The 19,078-nt window shown below is 39.0% G+C and overlaps 1 protein-coding gene across 3 annotated transcripts in view; it reads left to right on the forward strand.

Annotated features, from left to right (window-relative positions):
• Positions 1-19,078, forward strand: part of kiaa1549la (KIAA1549-like a) — a 107,039-nt gene that overhangs the window by 77,140 nt on the left and 10,821 nt on the right. For 2 of the 3 annotated variants that reach the window (XM_085358703.1, XM_085358702.1), the window contains 4 exons: positions 1,720-1,913; positions 10,182-10,327; positions 16,793-16,917; positions 17,679-17,899. In XM_085358703.1, the coding sequence (XP_085214829.1) occupies positions 1,720-1,913; positions 10,182-10,327; positions 16,793-16,917; positions 17,679-17,899 (686 nt within the window). Of the gene's footprint in view, positions 1-1,719; positions 1,914-2,917; positions 2,922-3,660; positions 3,693-10,157; positions 10,328-16,792; positions 16,918-17,678; positions 17,900-19,078 lie in introns of all 3 variants that reach the window. The other variant, XM_085358704.1, reaches the window with a different exon arrangement.

Raw genomic sequence — 19,078 nt, forward strand, 5'->3', positions numbered from 1 at the left:
GAAGCAACACCTATCTGGAAATGTTTCTTTAGTATTCAGGAGACCATGTCGTGTCAGCTGGTAGAACTCTGAGCGCTGTTCACCCACATCAGGTTGTTCAGTGCTGCAGCTAGCGTGAAAAGCTCAGGGTGACAACGGACTCAAAATGTTTTATGAATTGAAAAGTGAGTTGAAGTCTTTCATCTATCAGTCCAGTCAAACAAAGGCAGTCCCATCGCTGGCGTTCATGGTGTTTACTGACATATCTATTCACACAGAGGTTAAATCTGAAAAGGAAAAACATAATAAACACACTTTAACATTTAAGCTGCAGTAGCCCAGCTTGTGAAACAGAAGGTTTTAAACGGATAAAAAAAAGTATAGAAACACACAAACCCAGTGAATAGACTGTATCAATAATAGAGTTGAAGCTGCAGCATTATGCTTCTGCTTTAATCACAGGAAATGGCTACACCAGGCATGTGATAGGTGTGTATGTGCCACAGAGATCAACTCCAGCTGGTACTGCTATTGGGCTTATTACATGATGAGCAGTCTATAAAAAAAAAAACAACCCAAAAAAACCCCCAAACTCATGGATCAAAGCTTAAGGTTACATTCTCGGAGCAGCAGTATTGAGTGGGAATTCAAAATTTAAAATTAGAACCCCATGCACAGGGAGTTTTTGGATCCTGTGCAAGGCTCAGAAACTGAAGGCAAACGACAACAAGGAAAAATTAAAATTTTTTGCTGTCATAGCCAGAGCCCTACATAGAACATGCGCAGCAAGTCTATCCAAGTGTTAGAATTTGCAAATAGTTGGCAAACGTTTACAAAGTAAAATTCTATATGTGTCACTTAAGTAGCTCTTATCAGTAAAAGAAGGAGCCTTAACTTTAATTTCTGTGGCATGCCATAAAAACTGCACGTATGGTATTGCCTGTCAAATCCAGCGAGCTTTTCTAAAGTGTGGTGACTTCTCACCAAATTAAACTTTAAGCTTTTGCTTCTGCTGTAAGTGTGTTACCCAACATTATGGCTTCAATTACCGCTCAGTCCAGAGTGCTTATATCAGGATAAAAGGTGTTGTGCACTGAACAATGCAACAATGGGCAACTGATGTCACAAAACAGTAGGCAAAGACAATAAAAAGTGCAGATGTATTTATGTTTTTGCTATGGCAACAGGCAGAAAAGACATCTGCCACCACACAGCTGAAACTGTCATGAACATTAGTTGTATGCATGCTTCAGCTGGCTATTGGCTCTATTTGTTTGCTTGTTGAAATGCATCAGTATAACATATATAATTAAACTGAAAACTAGCTTACCAATAATGTAAATGGGAAAACTCTGATGTTCAATTCTGCAAGAAATCCTGCCTCGCACTTTTGATTCTTCAGTTATTCTTTTGGTGTCAACTGCTCTTTTCATTCATGCTAGATCTGCACATTCTGTGGCTGATATATTGTTATATATTGTTAATTTTTTGTGAGTTTTAAAGTAAACTGACTTCCAATATTTCCCTCTCATCAGCGTCTGCCATGTACAGCATATCAGAAACGGTTGCATTGTCTTTTTTGATGTCTTTGCATGTGCTCTACAGTCGATGTTTGTTTTCATGTCTCAAGTTGCTTTTGGTCCATCAATCCAAAAACTCCTGACTGGATTGTGCTAAAAGCTGGATTAGCTTTGACTGTGCAAATTCAAACATTATGTGTTGTCCTTTCCCCCCCAACAGCCTGTCCAGGGCTTCGACTATGCCAAGAAGCACATGGGTCGAACTGGTGATGAGGCAGTCTCTGTTACCAAGGAGACGCTGGTTTTGGGGCTGCCTGTGCGAGACGCTCCATTGTCGCTGTCACTGGATAAGAAGGTGCACCAGGATGGGACTGCCAATAAGAGGCCTCCGTCTGCTGACATACACAAAGGAGGGTAAGAAAGTTACTGACTCATCTGCTTTAATGTACTGGGAAAACTGACCTTATATAAATGATTTGGATGTTAGCATTATTGTGCTTTATCATTGCATCTGTTTTTTTAGTTTGTTTTTTTTTAAATCATGAAGACAAGTAGCACAAAAATCTTTATTTTGGTGTGATCATTTAGTCAGGTGTTACCTACCAAACCGAAACAGAGACATGCACAGACATATGCTACAATTTGGATAAAACATTAATTATATATCATTATTTTTTTTATGTGGACTGAACTCAAGTTCTAATGGCAAAATCTCAAGTATTAAATGAAAAATGTTCACCCAAATAGACCTCACAGACTTCATTTGTGTTATTTTTGATATATTATTAATTTAAAAAACATATTTGGTGAGGTTTAGACAATAAAATTGATTTGATTAGGGTTAGGTATTGATCATGGTTTGGGTTTAAATGTCTGCTGGCTGGTTGCCAGGGCGACTCGTCCCCACAGAAGAATCTGGAAAACATAAACACACATGAAACTTCAAAAGTCCTGTTGACTCAAATTTACATAAAGAAGTTTTAAGAATACAATTTTTGTCACATAATATTGTGTTACCCATTCAGCTGATATGCATCTACTAGGTATGAATTAGGCTCGATCAGCTGTGATGCAGAGAGGGTAACACACCCTCAGCTGTATTGTCTGTTTTAAAACATTGTTTTATGTCCAACAATAGCAGCAGTTGGCTCAGAGAAATTTGAGCTTGACGGTTTGCTTTTGGGTGTTTAAGCAAAGCATGTCGTTAACACAAAAGTGTAGTCTGACCCTTTCACGGACCAAAACCCAGTAGAGGAGGTGTCTTATGTCACACTGCTGCCATCATTGTGCATAATTCATTATAGATGTGGATGTAAAGGAAAGCTCTCCCTTGTTCATACATCACTATACGCTGTGATTGAACACAGGTACAGTGCTGAGATAGCGAGCTGATCCGACATGCTGTTCCCAGCTGGAAGTCTTGTGAAGGGGAAGAACAAAGTTCTCGAGCATCTGTTTCAGTCAGTGAACAAGGCGGTGACAAAACCAGAGCTTTTCAGCAAGTCCAGACATCAGTGCTTGTTTGTGCATCACAGTTAAGCCAGAGAGAAGCCCAGAGTAAGCAGTGCACAGTCTGACAGATTGACATGATTTTAAGATAAGTCCAATGTTAACGAAAGGCTGTTTGTAGACAAAAGAAGGGAAGCTGCTTCTGTTTGCAGCCAAAACAACGGATGGAGTGATGTACTAGGCTGAAGTTGAGAGCGCTGAGTCTAATAGTGGTGTTAGGTGTGTTGCTATACAAATACAGATGATCCCATTTAAGTGTGAATAAATAATTGCTCCAGTAATTTTCAACTGTTAACAGCTTAACACCTATCTGACACATGATGTGACACAAAAGATTTGTGTAAATTAACAGGAAATACATTTAAACGACTGTGCCTTTCATCTACTGATGAGCAAGATCTACTGTAAACAGCGTGGGACGGGGTATCACTGGCAACGACGAGCATTACCTGTTTAAATGACTCATTATGGGGCTGCTGGACCTGTGAAAAAACTAATTGGCCAGTAGACACACCGGTGTGTCTCAAAGTCAGAAATTAATAAACGAGTTTAAAATAAAAAATACAGATAATCCACAAAATCAATATCTCTCTCATTATACTTTATATGTAAGAATATACATAACATGTGTTTAGGAAAGGTGGAGGGCCAGACACCCCTCCCCCTGATTATTTCAAGCATCAGACGTTTCATTTCCTGCATTCTTGTCAAATGTTACGCACCATTTTGTACCTTTTCTATGTCAGTTTATGGGGAAATGTGAACATATAATGCAATATAACCCAATAAGGCACTCTAGGATTCCATATGGCTTTCAATATAAAATATTCTCAGCTTCTCGTATTTAAAATCATCCCTGCTGAGTCAAAAAAACAAACAGGCTTCATCTTAGTATTTTTTTTCAAAGCTCAAATGTGTTTCAAAGAGATTTTTGATTATCTTCAAATTTAAAATGTTGTGCATAGTTATAACTTGTTACACAAATCAGTGTTTTATGATGATTTTTAGGAGTTTCTACATGTTACTGAGTCTGAAAACTAGAAAGTTTTCATTTGTCTTTGATTTGTCTGGTTATCAGTTTGCATCAAAGGGGAATCTGCTGCCTGAGATTTCACCACTGTGTTTGTTTGAGGCGCAAAGATAATTAAGTTTCCTACAAGTACTGAGTGGTGGTATGAATTCATAATTCCTTCAGATATTTCATTAGTAAAAAAAAACAAAACTATCTATCGACACAGACATTCATAAACGCACTTTTTTCTACAGTTTTTCTATCTAACATTCACATGATGCACACACTAGGAGCAATCTGGGGTTCAGTGTATTCCCAAGGATACTTTGGGACTGTTTCCAGCCTGGGATCGGATCGCCAACCGTACAGGTGGTGGGGGTGGAGGTGTCTTACGCACAGCTAGTCTCACTGAAACATACGAATATCATATACATTTCTTTATAGATATCAGAGATGGCTTCGCAGCAGAGGCGAACAATTTTAATTTTTTTATAGTTACTGAGGCTCTTTTTGTGTTGGGATTGGTGTCTACACTGGAGAGAGTACAAACCCAAAGTCATCTGTTTAAGTAACATTTAAATAACATTTTTTGGATGAATAATTTCATTGTCGTTTTAGTGAGCAGAGAGACCGTGTCCTCTCATTAGCAAAAATGGCCAGTACTGGATTTTATACAAACTCTACACTAATGAATGTCACGTCTCTTCTCATATTTTTAAATACGCTGATGACATGAGTCCGATGGCTTCCTGCTGCACTAATGTGGGTTCATTAGGTCGTTCACAGATAATTATCTGCAACTAAATGTCTCCAAAAATACTACTAATATTAAAAAAATAGAATCCGTGCAAGCTTAAGCGCATTTCCTCCAGTCTTCTACACACTGGGGGGTGTATTGCTTAAAGCGTAGTGTCAGGTTTGAAAGATTTGGATCATGTTTCGGCATGTGGCATGAATCATAGACTGATTTCAAAAGTTGGGGAGCAATAAAGTAAAAAAAAAAAATGCATCTGTACCCAGTGAAATCAGGAGGAAGTTCACTGTTGATTAAAAAGTTTGTCTCAGAAACTGCAGCTGAAGCCTGTCACTATGATCCACGTCTGTAAAAGAACATGGAAGAAACATTGCAAAAGCATAAGGCCTCAGTCACACAGGCCTAGAGACCAGTTAGTGACCTCCTCACACCTTCTCACAGGTCAGCTCACTGCCCAGCGAAATGATTTGCAAGTTGGGTTCTGCACCAAAAAGCTCCCCGTGAGATCCCTTGCAAATTGCTACAGTCGCTTGTAGTTTGCATGAAAGCTGCAGACTTTTTAGCCTTTCTACTCTTCAAGCTGTAGATAAAACATGAAAAAAGTTCACACAAAATGGAAACGGATAGCATGCGCCTTCACAGTAAAAGTTCTATCTTACCACTTCAAACAATACATTTCAAAAGGTGAAACTTTGTCTTTGAAGGTAAGCGGTAGAAATTGCCAGTTTTGATCGCACTTTTCACAACTACTTGTTGAGTATTTTTTCTGACATTCACCGTTTTCCATATAAACTATGGGGAACAACAGCAACCTGCTAGCATTTGCAAGCATGCTTTTGCTGCATCAACATATCTATACCTCCCCAACCAGTCTGGAAATACACACTATTAATTAGCGATCAGAAATTTGCCATTAGCTCACTGACTGGTCTCCACACCCTAAAAAATGTTTTGAGTGCATGCCTGTTTGACTAACATATGACAGCAGAGGACAAACGTGACCATACAAACACAAAGAATATAATTAAAAACTGGAGAATATGCAAGCTACAGCAATAATCGGATAGAAAAATCACATCAGGACACAAGATAAAACAAAGCAGCCAGAAGAAACCTATCAAAGTCAAACAGGAAACAAACAAAAACCATGTTTAACATGAAGGCGACAAGACTCACAGTAAACATGCCACACAGAAAGCAGACAGACGAGACAGAAGGAACACGGGAAGCGCTGGGCAGACAAAAAGTCAACACCACTAGAATAACAATGAAAACAAGAACCAAAACTCAAAGACGTCACCAAAACCATCACAAGCAAGCCGGAACGAGCCCGTTTTGAAAAGTTGGGCACTATTTTGGATTAAAGCTCTGAAGCTTGGCTCTAGTAAAATGTTATTTCTACATTTTTTTTAAAAGTTGAGCGAAATACTGTGTATTAGATTTATGGTGATTTTGGAAATGTGAGCTCATGGGAAGAGACAAACTGATCAGACACAATCTGCTCTCAGTGAAAAACTAATGAAATCCATGTAATGACCCAAACACACGGCTAAACAGATGGTCATTTGTCCCCACAGCCACTGGGCTACTACTGAGGATTAGACATTTGAGTGTTTGATTGTATTTCTGTGATTTCAAATCAGAATGAATAATGTTAGAAAATGAAAGTTGCATCTATCTGCTGCTAATCTTCATGTTTTATGCAGCTTGTCTTTATTTGGTAATAAATGAAGTCTCTTCCCCATATATTTTCTCTTTTTTTGTTTCTAATCTTCCTTGTTATTGTCCCTGCTTTTCACGCATGAGCGATGAATGTGATTTGCAAACATCTGCCGGAATCCTGCCATTTAAACACATTTCCCAAAATGTACCAAAAGGTCTTATTCCCGGTAGATTTCACTAGACTTATGACATAATCTGTTCTATGCATAAACACTGAAAAGATTTAGAACAAAATATGAAAACTGTTCTTTTTGTAAACGTTTCCATCCCCAAACATTTCTCTACTACGAGCGACACCCACACCCGCACCCACAGTCAATTGCGACAGCTTTCCCTTGAGGAAGTTCGGGAGTCATAAATGAGATGCATCATGCCTCCTCTCACATTAATGCAAATGCAGAAATGCACATAAGACAGAGCCTCACATTTATACACCGCTAGATGAAAATGAATGGAGGTGGGATTAGTTGTGCTTTATACATGATAAACACATGTATATTTATAACCCTGGCTGTAGCCAAGCGAGAGGCAGCCGTTCTGTGTGACGGTGATGACAGTGTAAAGGACTGGAAGCGCTGGCATAGTTTGATAATCAGCTTTACCAACCGGCACACACATTCTCAAAGAAGGTAACACTATTCACATTATTCTACCACCTGGGTACATACATATCTCACTGTCGAACCGATGCAATGTGGGGTGCAATGGATTTCAAACCCAAACAACAACCAAGAATGCATTTATTGTTGTGCTTTGTGGTCTGTGTGCAGGCAGAACCAGGTGCTGTGCTTTATCATAAAGGAAAAGTTTCCGACTTGCATTAGATGAAAAGTTGCACGATTGTCATTTTCAAATGACTTTGCATTGCTAAGCAGTATACATGTTATTGAAATCACTTTGCACTGCGTTCCAGTTTGGGCTTTTTATTTTGTGCGTGCATTTCAAATTCATTGACGCTGCCCTCGGCCCTAACTGGTTGTGGTATCACAAGTGGGTAGATTTGGGTAGATGATGTTGTTCCCACCCATCACAAAACAGCAGATTGACAGATAGGCATCCATAGATGGTAGTCTATCTTTTAAAATAATTAAGAATTTTTGTTAAATACTAAACAGGCCATGTCAGAGGGTTTTTTTTTTCTTGGCTCTGTATGATGTCTGAGAGTAAATAATAGTATTTGTCTTGTATTTGAATTCAACAGTTCCTTTAATATTATTGTTTGCTGTATATTATAGTTATTTGTGCTAATGAGCAGTGGAACAGGTGCCACATGTTTGTGTTTTAAGAATATATATTTTACTCCTGCAGCTTTGTAATATAACCGTTTGTCTTCAACAGTGACTAAATTGCAGTCAGCTTTTTGTGTGTGATTGCGTCATTGTCTTGACACGAGCAGAGTGATGTGATCATTTTCTGCTTCATTTCAAAATGGTTCTTTGTTTAAACCATAAAAAATTGAAACAATGTGAGAAACAACGGCGGTGATTATTTTACCCGCTGAACATGCTCTGGTGTGAGGAAGGAGGAAGACGCAGTCTGCATGCTAACCATGGGGCAACACTGTAGGATGGGTTCACAGGGGCAGCATTTATTCTGCTCACTTCAGCCTCCAGAGAGCTGCAGTTTGTGAGGCACAAAGAGCGGCACGGAGATGAACGCTAGTCTCCAGTAGTGTGATTATTGATTCAGCTGCTCCTCCCTCTGGCCTTCACAGATTTATGTGGAACACACACTGTATTTCTCCTTCCATCCCAGCGGCTCTTTGCCTGATTCCACATGACTTTTACTTTGACTTGGCCAGTCACCGGACACAGCACTGGCTGCATTGTGTGTGTGTGTGTGTGTGTGTGTGTGTGTGTGTGTGTGTGTGTGTGTGTGTGTGTGTGTTCACAGTGTTAGCCTCGCCTGTGGTTCTGTAATGTCGGCTCCGGCTGATTTGTGCATCTCACACCACCTGTAGACCGGCCTGTCACGTTGTGTAGCTGCTGTGTCTTACATGCCTCAAGGCTGTGCGCATGTGTGTTTGTGTACCCTGCACGTGTGTGTGCGTATGTGTGTGCTCGGTATATAGATTGAACTGACTAAGTGCTATTTTTGAATTCGTACATGTTTATGCACGAGTTTTTTTCACACACACACACTGGACATAAAGGACATAAAAGTGTTTAATACACTGACTTGATGTTACCTTTTGGGGACAAAAGCAAGTCACTATAATGTAGATCACTATTTGGTTTAAGGTTATGATAAAGCCTGGAGGTTGCTGCTATAACAGGAAATAAATGTCATCAATATAATTTCCTCTGAAGTAAAGGGAAATGACTCTTTGAGTGGGAAATATATGCATGCTGGGCTGTTTTCCATCAAGGTCCCTGGCCGGAAGCCAGGCTATCCCAAAAAATCAGCATGCCATTGTTCTGCTTGTCCTTCACATTTGCCCTGCATTTCTTCATTTCACGTTTTTTTTTTTTTTACAAGGTGCATTCAGCACAAGTCTAATCACCATCTCTAAAAGCACAAACACCGTATGACACAGTACAACAGTAAAAGGTGATGTAATTTGTCTAGTTAGCTGCTAACATCACATAGGTCAAGCTACTGTAACTGCTGATTATCAGGTGTGGAAGCTGGCATGAAAATGCCAGGAGTCAGGAGTGTTATTAGTTTAGGTGCACAAGATAAGATAAGAAATAAATCATTTATCATTTAAAAAAAATGCTATGACATTAATTTGACTCTAAATGATCAGGCTTGTATATCTATAATGTTATCTTATTTGCTGATGTGATGTCATATGCCATCAGTCATCCTTTCACTTAATGGCTTATCCGGGCAGCACAGTGGGTTCGAATCCGCCAGCAGGCCGGAGCCTTTCTGTGTGGAATTCATGTCTTCTCCTGGTGTCACATTCCAAAGACATGCATGTTAGGTTCATTAGTTCTTAGTTATCTGTAGATGTGAATGGTTGTCTGTGACAGTCTGGTGTTCTGCCCAGGGAGTATCCTGTAGCTCCAGTCCCCTTTGACCCTGTCAGGAGGGACAATATGAAGCACAAAGAAAAAGTTGGGGACTCAAACTTTTATGACTGACAATTATATAATTTGGTGATGACAAGTGATTAGCTCAAGATGAGACAAAAGTTGAGTCAGTGGTGTTGACAATTGGCAGGTAGCACGATGTGTGACAATGCTAATCTTCACCTTTCAGATCAAGTTGCTGCTGCAGATTTTAATGTTTTAGACATCTCTGTCTTTGTGACTAATGATGTCACTTATAGTTAAACAATGCCACTTGAAAAGTAGCTTAGATTTTACAAAGTTTGTTCACCTTCAGTTCCCGTAGACTATACAGTCCTTACAGCCAAGCTTTTACCTTTTTTCTCTTTTTTTTGGCATTTCCAGGACAAATTAAATTGCATATAAACTTCCAAATCTGCTGGTTTACCTACACGATTGTCATAAAATGCGCACACTCACATACAAACACCACACCACATGTTTTTGGCTTGTAAAGCACTTTTGGGTTTTTTTCTTTTTTGTAATGAGCCATTAACATTTTTTTAAATAGTGTGTTGGCAGTAATAACTGTGAGATGATGCCCTGTTTGTGTACACACTCACAACCCTCTTCGCCCCTCCCTTTTCCTCTCTCCCTTCGCCTCCTTTCTGTTGCCATGGCTACTACAGGAGGTTGCCAAGTGATGAGGATGGCTCGGTGTCGAGTAACGGCTCCGGGAAGCTGAACACCAGCAAGAGCTCCTCGGCCCGGAGGACTGCGACTGGCAGCAGCAGCAAGAACGGCAAAGAGGAGCTACACAAGAGGGGCGCCAACGGTGAGGAGGAGGAAGGAAAGAGAGATGAGGAGGGAGGGGGTTAAGAAGGTAGACAAAGAATGAGATGATTCCAGTGAAGGAGGAAGAAGGGAAGGTATTAGGAGAAGGACACATACAAAGACAGATGGATGGATAGATGGAAAAAAATCTGCCTCTCCTTATGTTTGTGCCCATCAGAAAGTCTTTCATTGCTAATAAACAAGTGCAGATCACCAAAAAACTGACCACCCCCCGCCCCTCCACACACACACTCATGCTATGATGTTTTTACCCAAGGATAATTATTGTGAGCTAATGAAGCGCAAACACACTCATGCTTACAATGAGTCAGCCTGCTACAGCATCATGTAACTATCAGGGACGACACATGTACTCATCAGATATTGTCACACGTCCGCTCATATGCAAACTGGGATATTAGATCAGTTAGAAGACACATGAAGCATTCACGTGTTGCTATTTAGGCTGTTTTCAATCGGCTTACCTCATTCCAAATGCTGCATGGAGATAAAAGCGAGTACATATTCCTTAAGCGTTGCATCAACTTACTTTGGAGCAGAACCACAGAGAAAGACAAGGAAGTGGGAGGAAACAGTTCTGACAGCGTAGTGTCACCTTAGGTGTTATTCAAATCCATACAACCCACTGCATATGTTCTATGCTGTAGGAAAGTTACTTGTTAATCCTTGATGCCTGTCCTCTCCATCATTTTAAATGAGCTTTTAGATATTGCACTCACACAGAGTGCAATATTAAAAACACACACACACACAAAGGGTATGACTACTTAAATGCCAAGTTATAATTGAATTACTATTAAAATGAGAAGGTTACTTGTAATCAAGAGTCACATTTCTTTTTTTTTTTTGTTAAAGAAGGGACCTGATGTAGTCTAAAATCTGCGATGACATGCTGTAGCTTAGTTTATTGATGTTTTATCGACACTTCTTGGTTATAAGGACATCTTTATTTCCATGTTGTTTTCTACCTTTTTATGCCGATTCTGATATTTTTCACACTACTACATCAATTAGACAGACGGTTGATGACTAATTATGAAGAATGCATTATTAATTTAAAAGCATTTGTTAAAAAAGGTCATAAAAAGAGGAGACTGGTCCATGATGATGACAAACACGTACTTCACATTATTAAGTTCACTTTAAGCAGCTTGAGGCAACTGTTGTTGTGGTTTGGTGCTTCATAAGAAAAATTGAATTGAACTGAATTGAATTCAAGAAAAAAATTAAGCAACTTTAAAGTTGATATAAAAGCAAAACAACACAAAACAAAATTAGCATAGGTGTGCTTGTGTTGGGAGTAAGCATGGTATATGTGAGCAAAACTATACACAAAGCCCATGTTAATCTGTGGGAGCTGTGCTAAATCTGTCATATACACACATTTACATTTGGGTACATCTATGAAAAATGAATCCAGCCACTACGATGTCCTCCAATAGCTATTTCACTTCCCCTTCCCCTTTTCGGACCAGGAAGCTACTAACATTTTTCTTTATAATCACTCTTTGGCTAAATCTATCCAGACTCTTGAGTCAGTGTCAGTTAGGACTCAAGTCAAATCTAGAAATGACAAAAACTGAGGCTTCATAAAAAAATGAGCTTACCACCTTCTGTGGTCTTCTCGTCATTGCCTGAGGCTACAATAGCTGGTTCTAGCATGATGGCGCAACTTCAAGTGAACTCCTGTTATGAGTAATGGTGGTGCCAAGTTTAAACAGAACATGTGAAATGAAAAAAGACAATGTCTGTTTTCTACTGCATCATCTTTGAGCCTTTTGAAATGTTCTCCATCATTAATTCAACAAAGTAGCTGGCAGGTACTGTGTCATTTTAAAGAAGAAGGTTCTTGTTTACAGCCATATGACAATCTCCGCTGCTGAAGTAAATGACAGTTCTCCTAATAAAGCTTAAAAAAGCATGTTAGCAGGTTGTGACAATAAAAAATGTTGTAGTTTTCCATAGATAGGCTCACTTCTGGTAATTTGGACCACTCCACTGCAATGGACTTCTCAACTGTGTTTGCCCCTTTAGTCCCTTTTTAGCATTTTAATGGAATTATCTATTTTAGTAGTCTGCTACTTACTATTAATTAATAAATATATATGTGCTGTAGCATATTGCTAATGGATGCATCTTGATGAAGCTAAATAGCCTTGTATGGTTTAGGACTTCACCCGTCCATCCAACTAGTTTCACTTATGGTCCAAAAACTTCAACATGGGACAAGCAAGGCAAATGTTGAAGTTTCCAAATGCAGTGTAAACATTGCACGGCAGACTTGATGATGTTTCCATGAACATGCTTTTCCGCATCTTTTTACTAAGCTGCTGCAAACACACTCAGTCGGCTGCAACTTTCCAGCTCAAAGCCCGACTGCGTCAACAACAACAACAACACGACCCTCAGGACCCAGTGCAGATTTTCAAGCCAACGAGGCATGATTGCAGATGCCTTGCAGGTGCGTCCATCGCTCCTGCAGCGGCATTGCAGACCACGCCCCGCCACATACAGATTTCATAACTAATGGTTGCCATCTTGGTGGTCAGTCCATCTTTTATATACAGTCTGTGGGTTGAACCTGCTAAGCTAATTTAGAGGTCCAAAGATGCAAGCATGAATGCTTTTGTCAGCCCTTGCAATATTTGGCAACCTGTAAACCTAAAACATATTTATAAAATATTATATAAATTACATAGTTTGCAGAATGTGATAAAATGATAACATTATTCGCTGTCTGCACAGATTCCTCACTAGCGTTAAGTTAGCAGACATCACAGGATTAAAAACAAACATTTTGTCAGACATGAGATAATAGACTGTGCCTTTTGATCTACATCACCTGTAATCAGTAGTGGCAGTGAATGCACTGCATCTTTGAACTGTTCAACAGATTATCAGCCCAGTTTTTTTTCCAGCTCTGCAGTTTCAGAATTGATTGCCTAAACATTGCTCTGATCACTGGTAACACTGCCACGTTGCTGCTGTTCAGTGGCATTCTGGGACACTGTGATTTTCAGATCTCTTTTGCATCAGCAAACTAATGTTCACAGCAATTTAAGTGATTAATAGTGTTTATGCGAGCGAATGAATGCTTACCCAGAAGAGACAAGAAGATGAGTAATTGTTTCATTTTCTCACTAGAGATTGCAGAGAGCTGGAGATGGACAGGAATAGAGTTTTCAGAAAAAAAGGGAGAGAATAATGCCGGTATGCTACAGAAATGATAAAAACACCTGCTTGCTGCAGTGGGTCACACATCTTCAGGAAGTTTTACAGGTGTCAAAGCATTGGCTAAAGAGAATTTTGTACTACACCCGTAATTTTACTTGCGAGAGTCAGCGAAAGTGAAATGAAAATGCAAACACTCAAGAACTACATCTCAGACTCCACAGACCTCAGTTAGCATGTTAAAAGTTAAAGTTCCTTGCAAAAAAACTAGAAAAAGACTGAACAAGTGTGGCTCGTTTCGAAGCATTATCAGGAAAAGCATCTTCTTTCTCAACAGAACAACACAGCTTAGAATTGCAAAGTTGATTTTGAACAAACCACAAGACTTCTGGAGCAATGTCCTTTGTACAGATGGGATACAAAGTGGAGATGTTTGGCCATAATGCACAGTGCCACAGTTTGAGAAACATAACAGCATTCCAGCACAAATGCCTCATAGCTACTGTTGAGCACAGTGGTGGAGGGGTGATGATTTGGGCCTGTTGAGGTGTAGTTGAGTCCACTGTGAACTCCTCTGTATACTCAAGATAAAGCTTAGTCCAGATTGCGTCGCGTAACAAAACAATGACCCCAAGTGCAGCAGCAAATCTGCAACAGAATGGCCAAAAAAGAAAACAATTGAGGTGTTCCAGTGTTTCAGTCAAGAGAGCTGTGATGAACAAATACATGCAAACTTCAATAAACTGAAGCAATGTTGTAAAGAAGTGTGAGCCAAAATGAATCTGTCAGATGTGAGACATGTAGAAGATTAGTTTCTTATATATGAAGATACAGCTTTCCATATAAGTACGGCCTGGTTCCATTGTTCCGGTGAATCCTTCAGGGCAGTGCCATCAGTGCCTTGTGCTGACTAAATTCCTTCTTACAAGAGTAAACCACTCAAAAGACAGTGGGACTTCTTTTATTTCGCACGCTAAACTTCCACAACAAGAGACTAAAAACAGTGTTGTAGTTTTTTACATTTTAGAATGATTTTAGAGCAACTGTTCAAGAGAAACAGACTACATCTAACACTGACCTTAGTATAGCTAAATGAACGTTTTAATGTTCCTCAGATGTTCAGGGTTCAAATCCCAAAACTAATGGATAACATGATGGTGGTTTTATATGTAGTCTATGGATATACTAACTTTATTGTTCATCTGTTAAATCATCTCCATAATAGTAACCAATATTGCTGCAAACATAAAGGAGTAAACAGCAAAAGTACCAGCAGATTGTTGACTGACTCATACTGTTTACCAGAAGACACACTGAGTAACGGGGGCTCTAAAATGTAGTTTATTCAAATTATGCAACATGTAGTTTCTACATTCAGTCAATGAAGCCACATGTTTTAAAATGTATTTAACCACAAAAGAAGAAGAGAAGAAGGACCCTTCTTTGTTGATCTGAAATGTGTAGCTGTGAGGAAGCAAAACAACAACACAGCCATCATGCTGCCGCTAAATTAAATGAAGGAACAGACACAACAGGAAAGTAGAAATTTTTCCTAATAAGGAAAAAATTAAAAAGCAAAGCCTACAAACGTTATATTTGTAATGTTTGTAATGTTCCCATTTATGTAGACCAAACCAGTCAGTGCTGTATGAAAATAAATATGATTCAGTTGCTACTTTTTCTTCATAGTGAAACTTAGGCAAGATAAGTTATTGTAAAATAAAATAATATAAAATAGCCTTTGTTGAATTTCACCCTCGTTTTGGCCTCTGTCTTCCCTGAGTGCAGAAGTGCACATATGCAGCCAACCAGCCAACCAGCCAACCACCCACAGCCACACATACACACACACACACACACTCGTTTTCATGTCTTAGTGAGGATATCTCATTGATATAATGCTTTCCCTAGCCACTTACCTTAACCCTAACCATCAAATATGAATGCCTAATCCTAACCCTCAGCCTAACCATAACCTAATTGTAACCCTGACACTAAAACCACATTTTGAGCCTCAAAAATGCCTACAAACTTGGGGACGGGCATTTTGTCCACATAAGTGACTGTTGGTTCCCAAAACTATAGCATGCCAATTTTTGGTCCTCACAAAGATGTCTAAACATGCACACACACACACTCTCCGTGGCACTCACCAGATGTAACAACCTTTGTGGCAGAAACCATGTACATGTTCAATTCAAACACCAGTACAGTGTTTGCCACTTGCTGTGAAATGGTTCAGGGTTCACGTTAGCTACAACACATTGTTACCTGTGTCCATTCAGGTTCACAGCCCTCTGCTGCTTGTGATGCCACCTGTCCTGACCTGAGCTGTCACACTCTGATAGGCTGAACAGTTTCTCCAGCAAATGAGAGCAGACGAAGCTGGTGCCTGGACGAATGTAACATTGTGGGTTTGGAGCAGAGTTAATGGCATACTGTCGTAGCCCTACAAAGAAGCAGTCTGCCATATGATGTCAGTCAGTCAGTGAGTCACTGTGAAGCAACATAGCACTATCCATCTGCTGCTCGCTGCTGTAACATACAGTCTCATAAATACTGAGATTGTGTTACTGTGCGAAGCAGAGGACCAGTCACATACAGCGGATGTTTTTCATGAGACAAAACTCAATTCTTATTGGATTTAGTGTTTATTAAAGTTGTAGTTTCCATGACAACAAGTAAATCTCACATTAGAGGATAAAAGCAATTATTTTGGAGTGGAAAACAGTGGAGGAAAGTACATGTGAGCAATGAGACAACGGAAGGTAGGAAATTGAAAAGCTGATAACCCATTACTGATCAAATTCATCTTATGGCTCCAAAAAAACCCAACATAGCACAAGCAAAATCATACAAATTAAATCCTAGAGTGCTAATGTGTTAGCTAACAATAGCTTGCTTCATTAGTAAGTTCAAAAACTCTGTGGGTGCAATGTAGACACACACGCCAGCTTATTAGTGCTACATGACAGAGTAATAAATACAGAAATTTCCCTCACCAAACCTGAAACACAAACTTCTTCCTTGGTCTGTACGTCACAGTAAACTATAAGATTGCAAGTGGATGTAAGGCAAAAAACAGGCATATCATTCATTGGTTCAAAAATAGTCCACCCAAGCTTAATATAAAGCTTACAGTATGCGAGAAATGAAAAGTAGCTCCATTAGTAAACCTCTGTATCCATCTGTTAATACTGATTTTTGATTTATTCTACCTTGAGAACTGGTACTCTTGCTTATTACCAAGTTGTGTGCTTTCTTGTCTTTCCAGATCCCTATGAAGACCATACAGGCTCTCTGCGTCTCATCACTATCAAGCCCATGACAGCCCAGCCAACCTACTCGTATCCCTCTTCCTCTTCTCACAGCCAAGATTCTGTGGTTGTCAATGGGGACGTGAGTTGGCAAACAAACATTTACACGCATGTCTTCAAAGCTTTCCTGGACTCGGAAGTGGTGACAGAATAGGGCAGAGTAAAAAGTAGGACACCATGAGTCACACAGACAAGTGCAGCATTTGGTAACCACGTTTCGTCTCCCATTGTTTAAACGATTGATGATGTTGGACTGCATCCAAATTGATATCAATCAACTCAATTGATTGAACAAATATTAATGGGTGGTATTGAAGAAGTAGTTTATCAAGCTCTTTAGGTGCATCAACTCAGAAAGATGCTTTTCCATTCTGTTATACTACCCCTCCTCCACCATAGTAGTAGTAACATAACATCTCCTCTGGGACAAATTGTACTGTTACTGAATATAGCTGTTGTTGCTACAAACACTATTCCTCTGTCTCTCTCTAATCTCTCAGTCAGCCCATCACATCTCATTCTTATTCTGCCTCAACCTGTCTGCACCTTGCTGCAGCTCAAACAGCAACACACAGGCTCATGATAAATCCACCCTCAGTCTATTAACATAAGACTAGAAAACCCCATGATTAGAGTGTGTTTCATAGTCTGAATATCTGGATGTGAGTACTAAAAAGAGGCCAAAACATATATAAACATATATAAATAAATATATATATATATATATATATATATATATATATATATATATATATATATATATATATATATATATATATATATATATATATATATATATATATATATATAAAATAATAATAATTTGATTACTTGAATTTGCAGGCTAACCATAGTGGGCTTAAACAGAAGTCCGACATTGAGCACTACAGGAACAAACTGCGTCAGAAGGCCCGGAGGAAAGGCTACGGAGAATTCTCGCTCTCCGAGACTGGAAGCCACGGTTATAGCCACCGTGACACGAGGCACAGCCGGCACGACAGCGCGGTGAAAGAGCCAATGACTGCCGAGGAAAAGAGGGCGTCCTTTGCAGGGTGTCACAAGAGGTATTGTAATATAAATATAATTAAATATGCATATTTTGGAATATAATTAAATGTTTGTCTTATCACTGACTTGATTTGCTGCAGAAAGTGAAATAAATCTCAATGACCAATCACAAAATATGTATTACGAGGATTAGACCTTATTATGAAATTACAGTTCTTACACATGAAATTTTTGTTTCATGCCATTTAAATAATGAATGTTCAAGTGTTAAACTACTACAATGATGAACAATAAAGGCTAAATCCATTTTTTTTCATCTGGAAATATAAACTTAATGTGATGCTGTAGCTGTAAAGCATAGTTGCTAAGCAACACGTAACAAGTGAGTGAATAGAGAGGGGTGAGATTAGGTCAGCATATTAATATTTCACAGGTCACACTGACAGAGTGTCGGTTTTGCTTGTTTTTGTCACTAAGTTTAATACATTCAGCCTGAGGACATTTCACAAATCCTTTGACATCAGACAAAGAAAAGCTTTTATTGCCTTCTGAAACTTAAACTTCAGCACTTCAGCAACTTCAAACTTCTACCAAAAACCATTCAGATTTAGAAGAATTTAGGTCATTTTAAGCAAATCAAAAGAATACAAAAGAATTGTTTTGAATATGACAAAAACACTTCTATAATATTTTTCGTTAACTCCTTTCAGTGAATCTTACCAGAAAAACAAATGACACTCAAATAGTTTAATTAAAATATATGGGTGAATTCCATAACTGCAAACAGGCTGGAAAAAGTATAACTTATTGACTTATGGAGGAGGGGGAAAAAAAAGCTTTTAAAACTTTTAAAATTTTAACTTTTTTTTCAATGCCAACATACCTGTACAGCAGTTTTTATTAGATTTAACTGGTGACTCTGTACATGCAGCTATTAATCTTATGTTGACCATCATGTCACAAAAGGGTTACCAAGACTGAAAAGAGTTGATCTTATTTACTTTTGTGAATTTATTTATCTTCATTTTAGGCCTTTTCCTTTTTCAGAGTATGTGTATCAGGTAAAAAACGTCCATACTGGCAAGCTAACATTTTTAGCTTAATCGCTATAACCACTAGCTTCTAGTAACTAACTGGCTCTTTACTAATAGTACGGTAAGTACTGGTATTTGAATACTGTTAGTAGAAGTTGACGACCTTATTGGGAGAGGGAGGCAGTTCCAGAGTTTAGGATT

Source organism: Diplotaxodon limnothrissa, linkage group LG7 (genome assembly GCF_057381915.1).
Source record: "Diplotaxodon limnothrissa isolate DT_005_m linkage group LG7, D_limnothrissa_male_GT1.1, whole genome shotgun sequence".
Lineage (NCBI taxonomy): Eukaryota > Metazoa > Chordata > Actinopteri > Cichliformes > Cichlidae > Diplotaxodon > Diplotaxodon limnothrissa.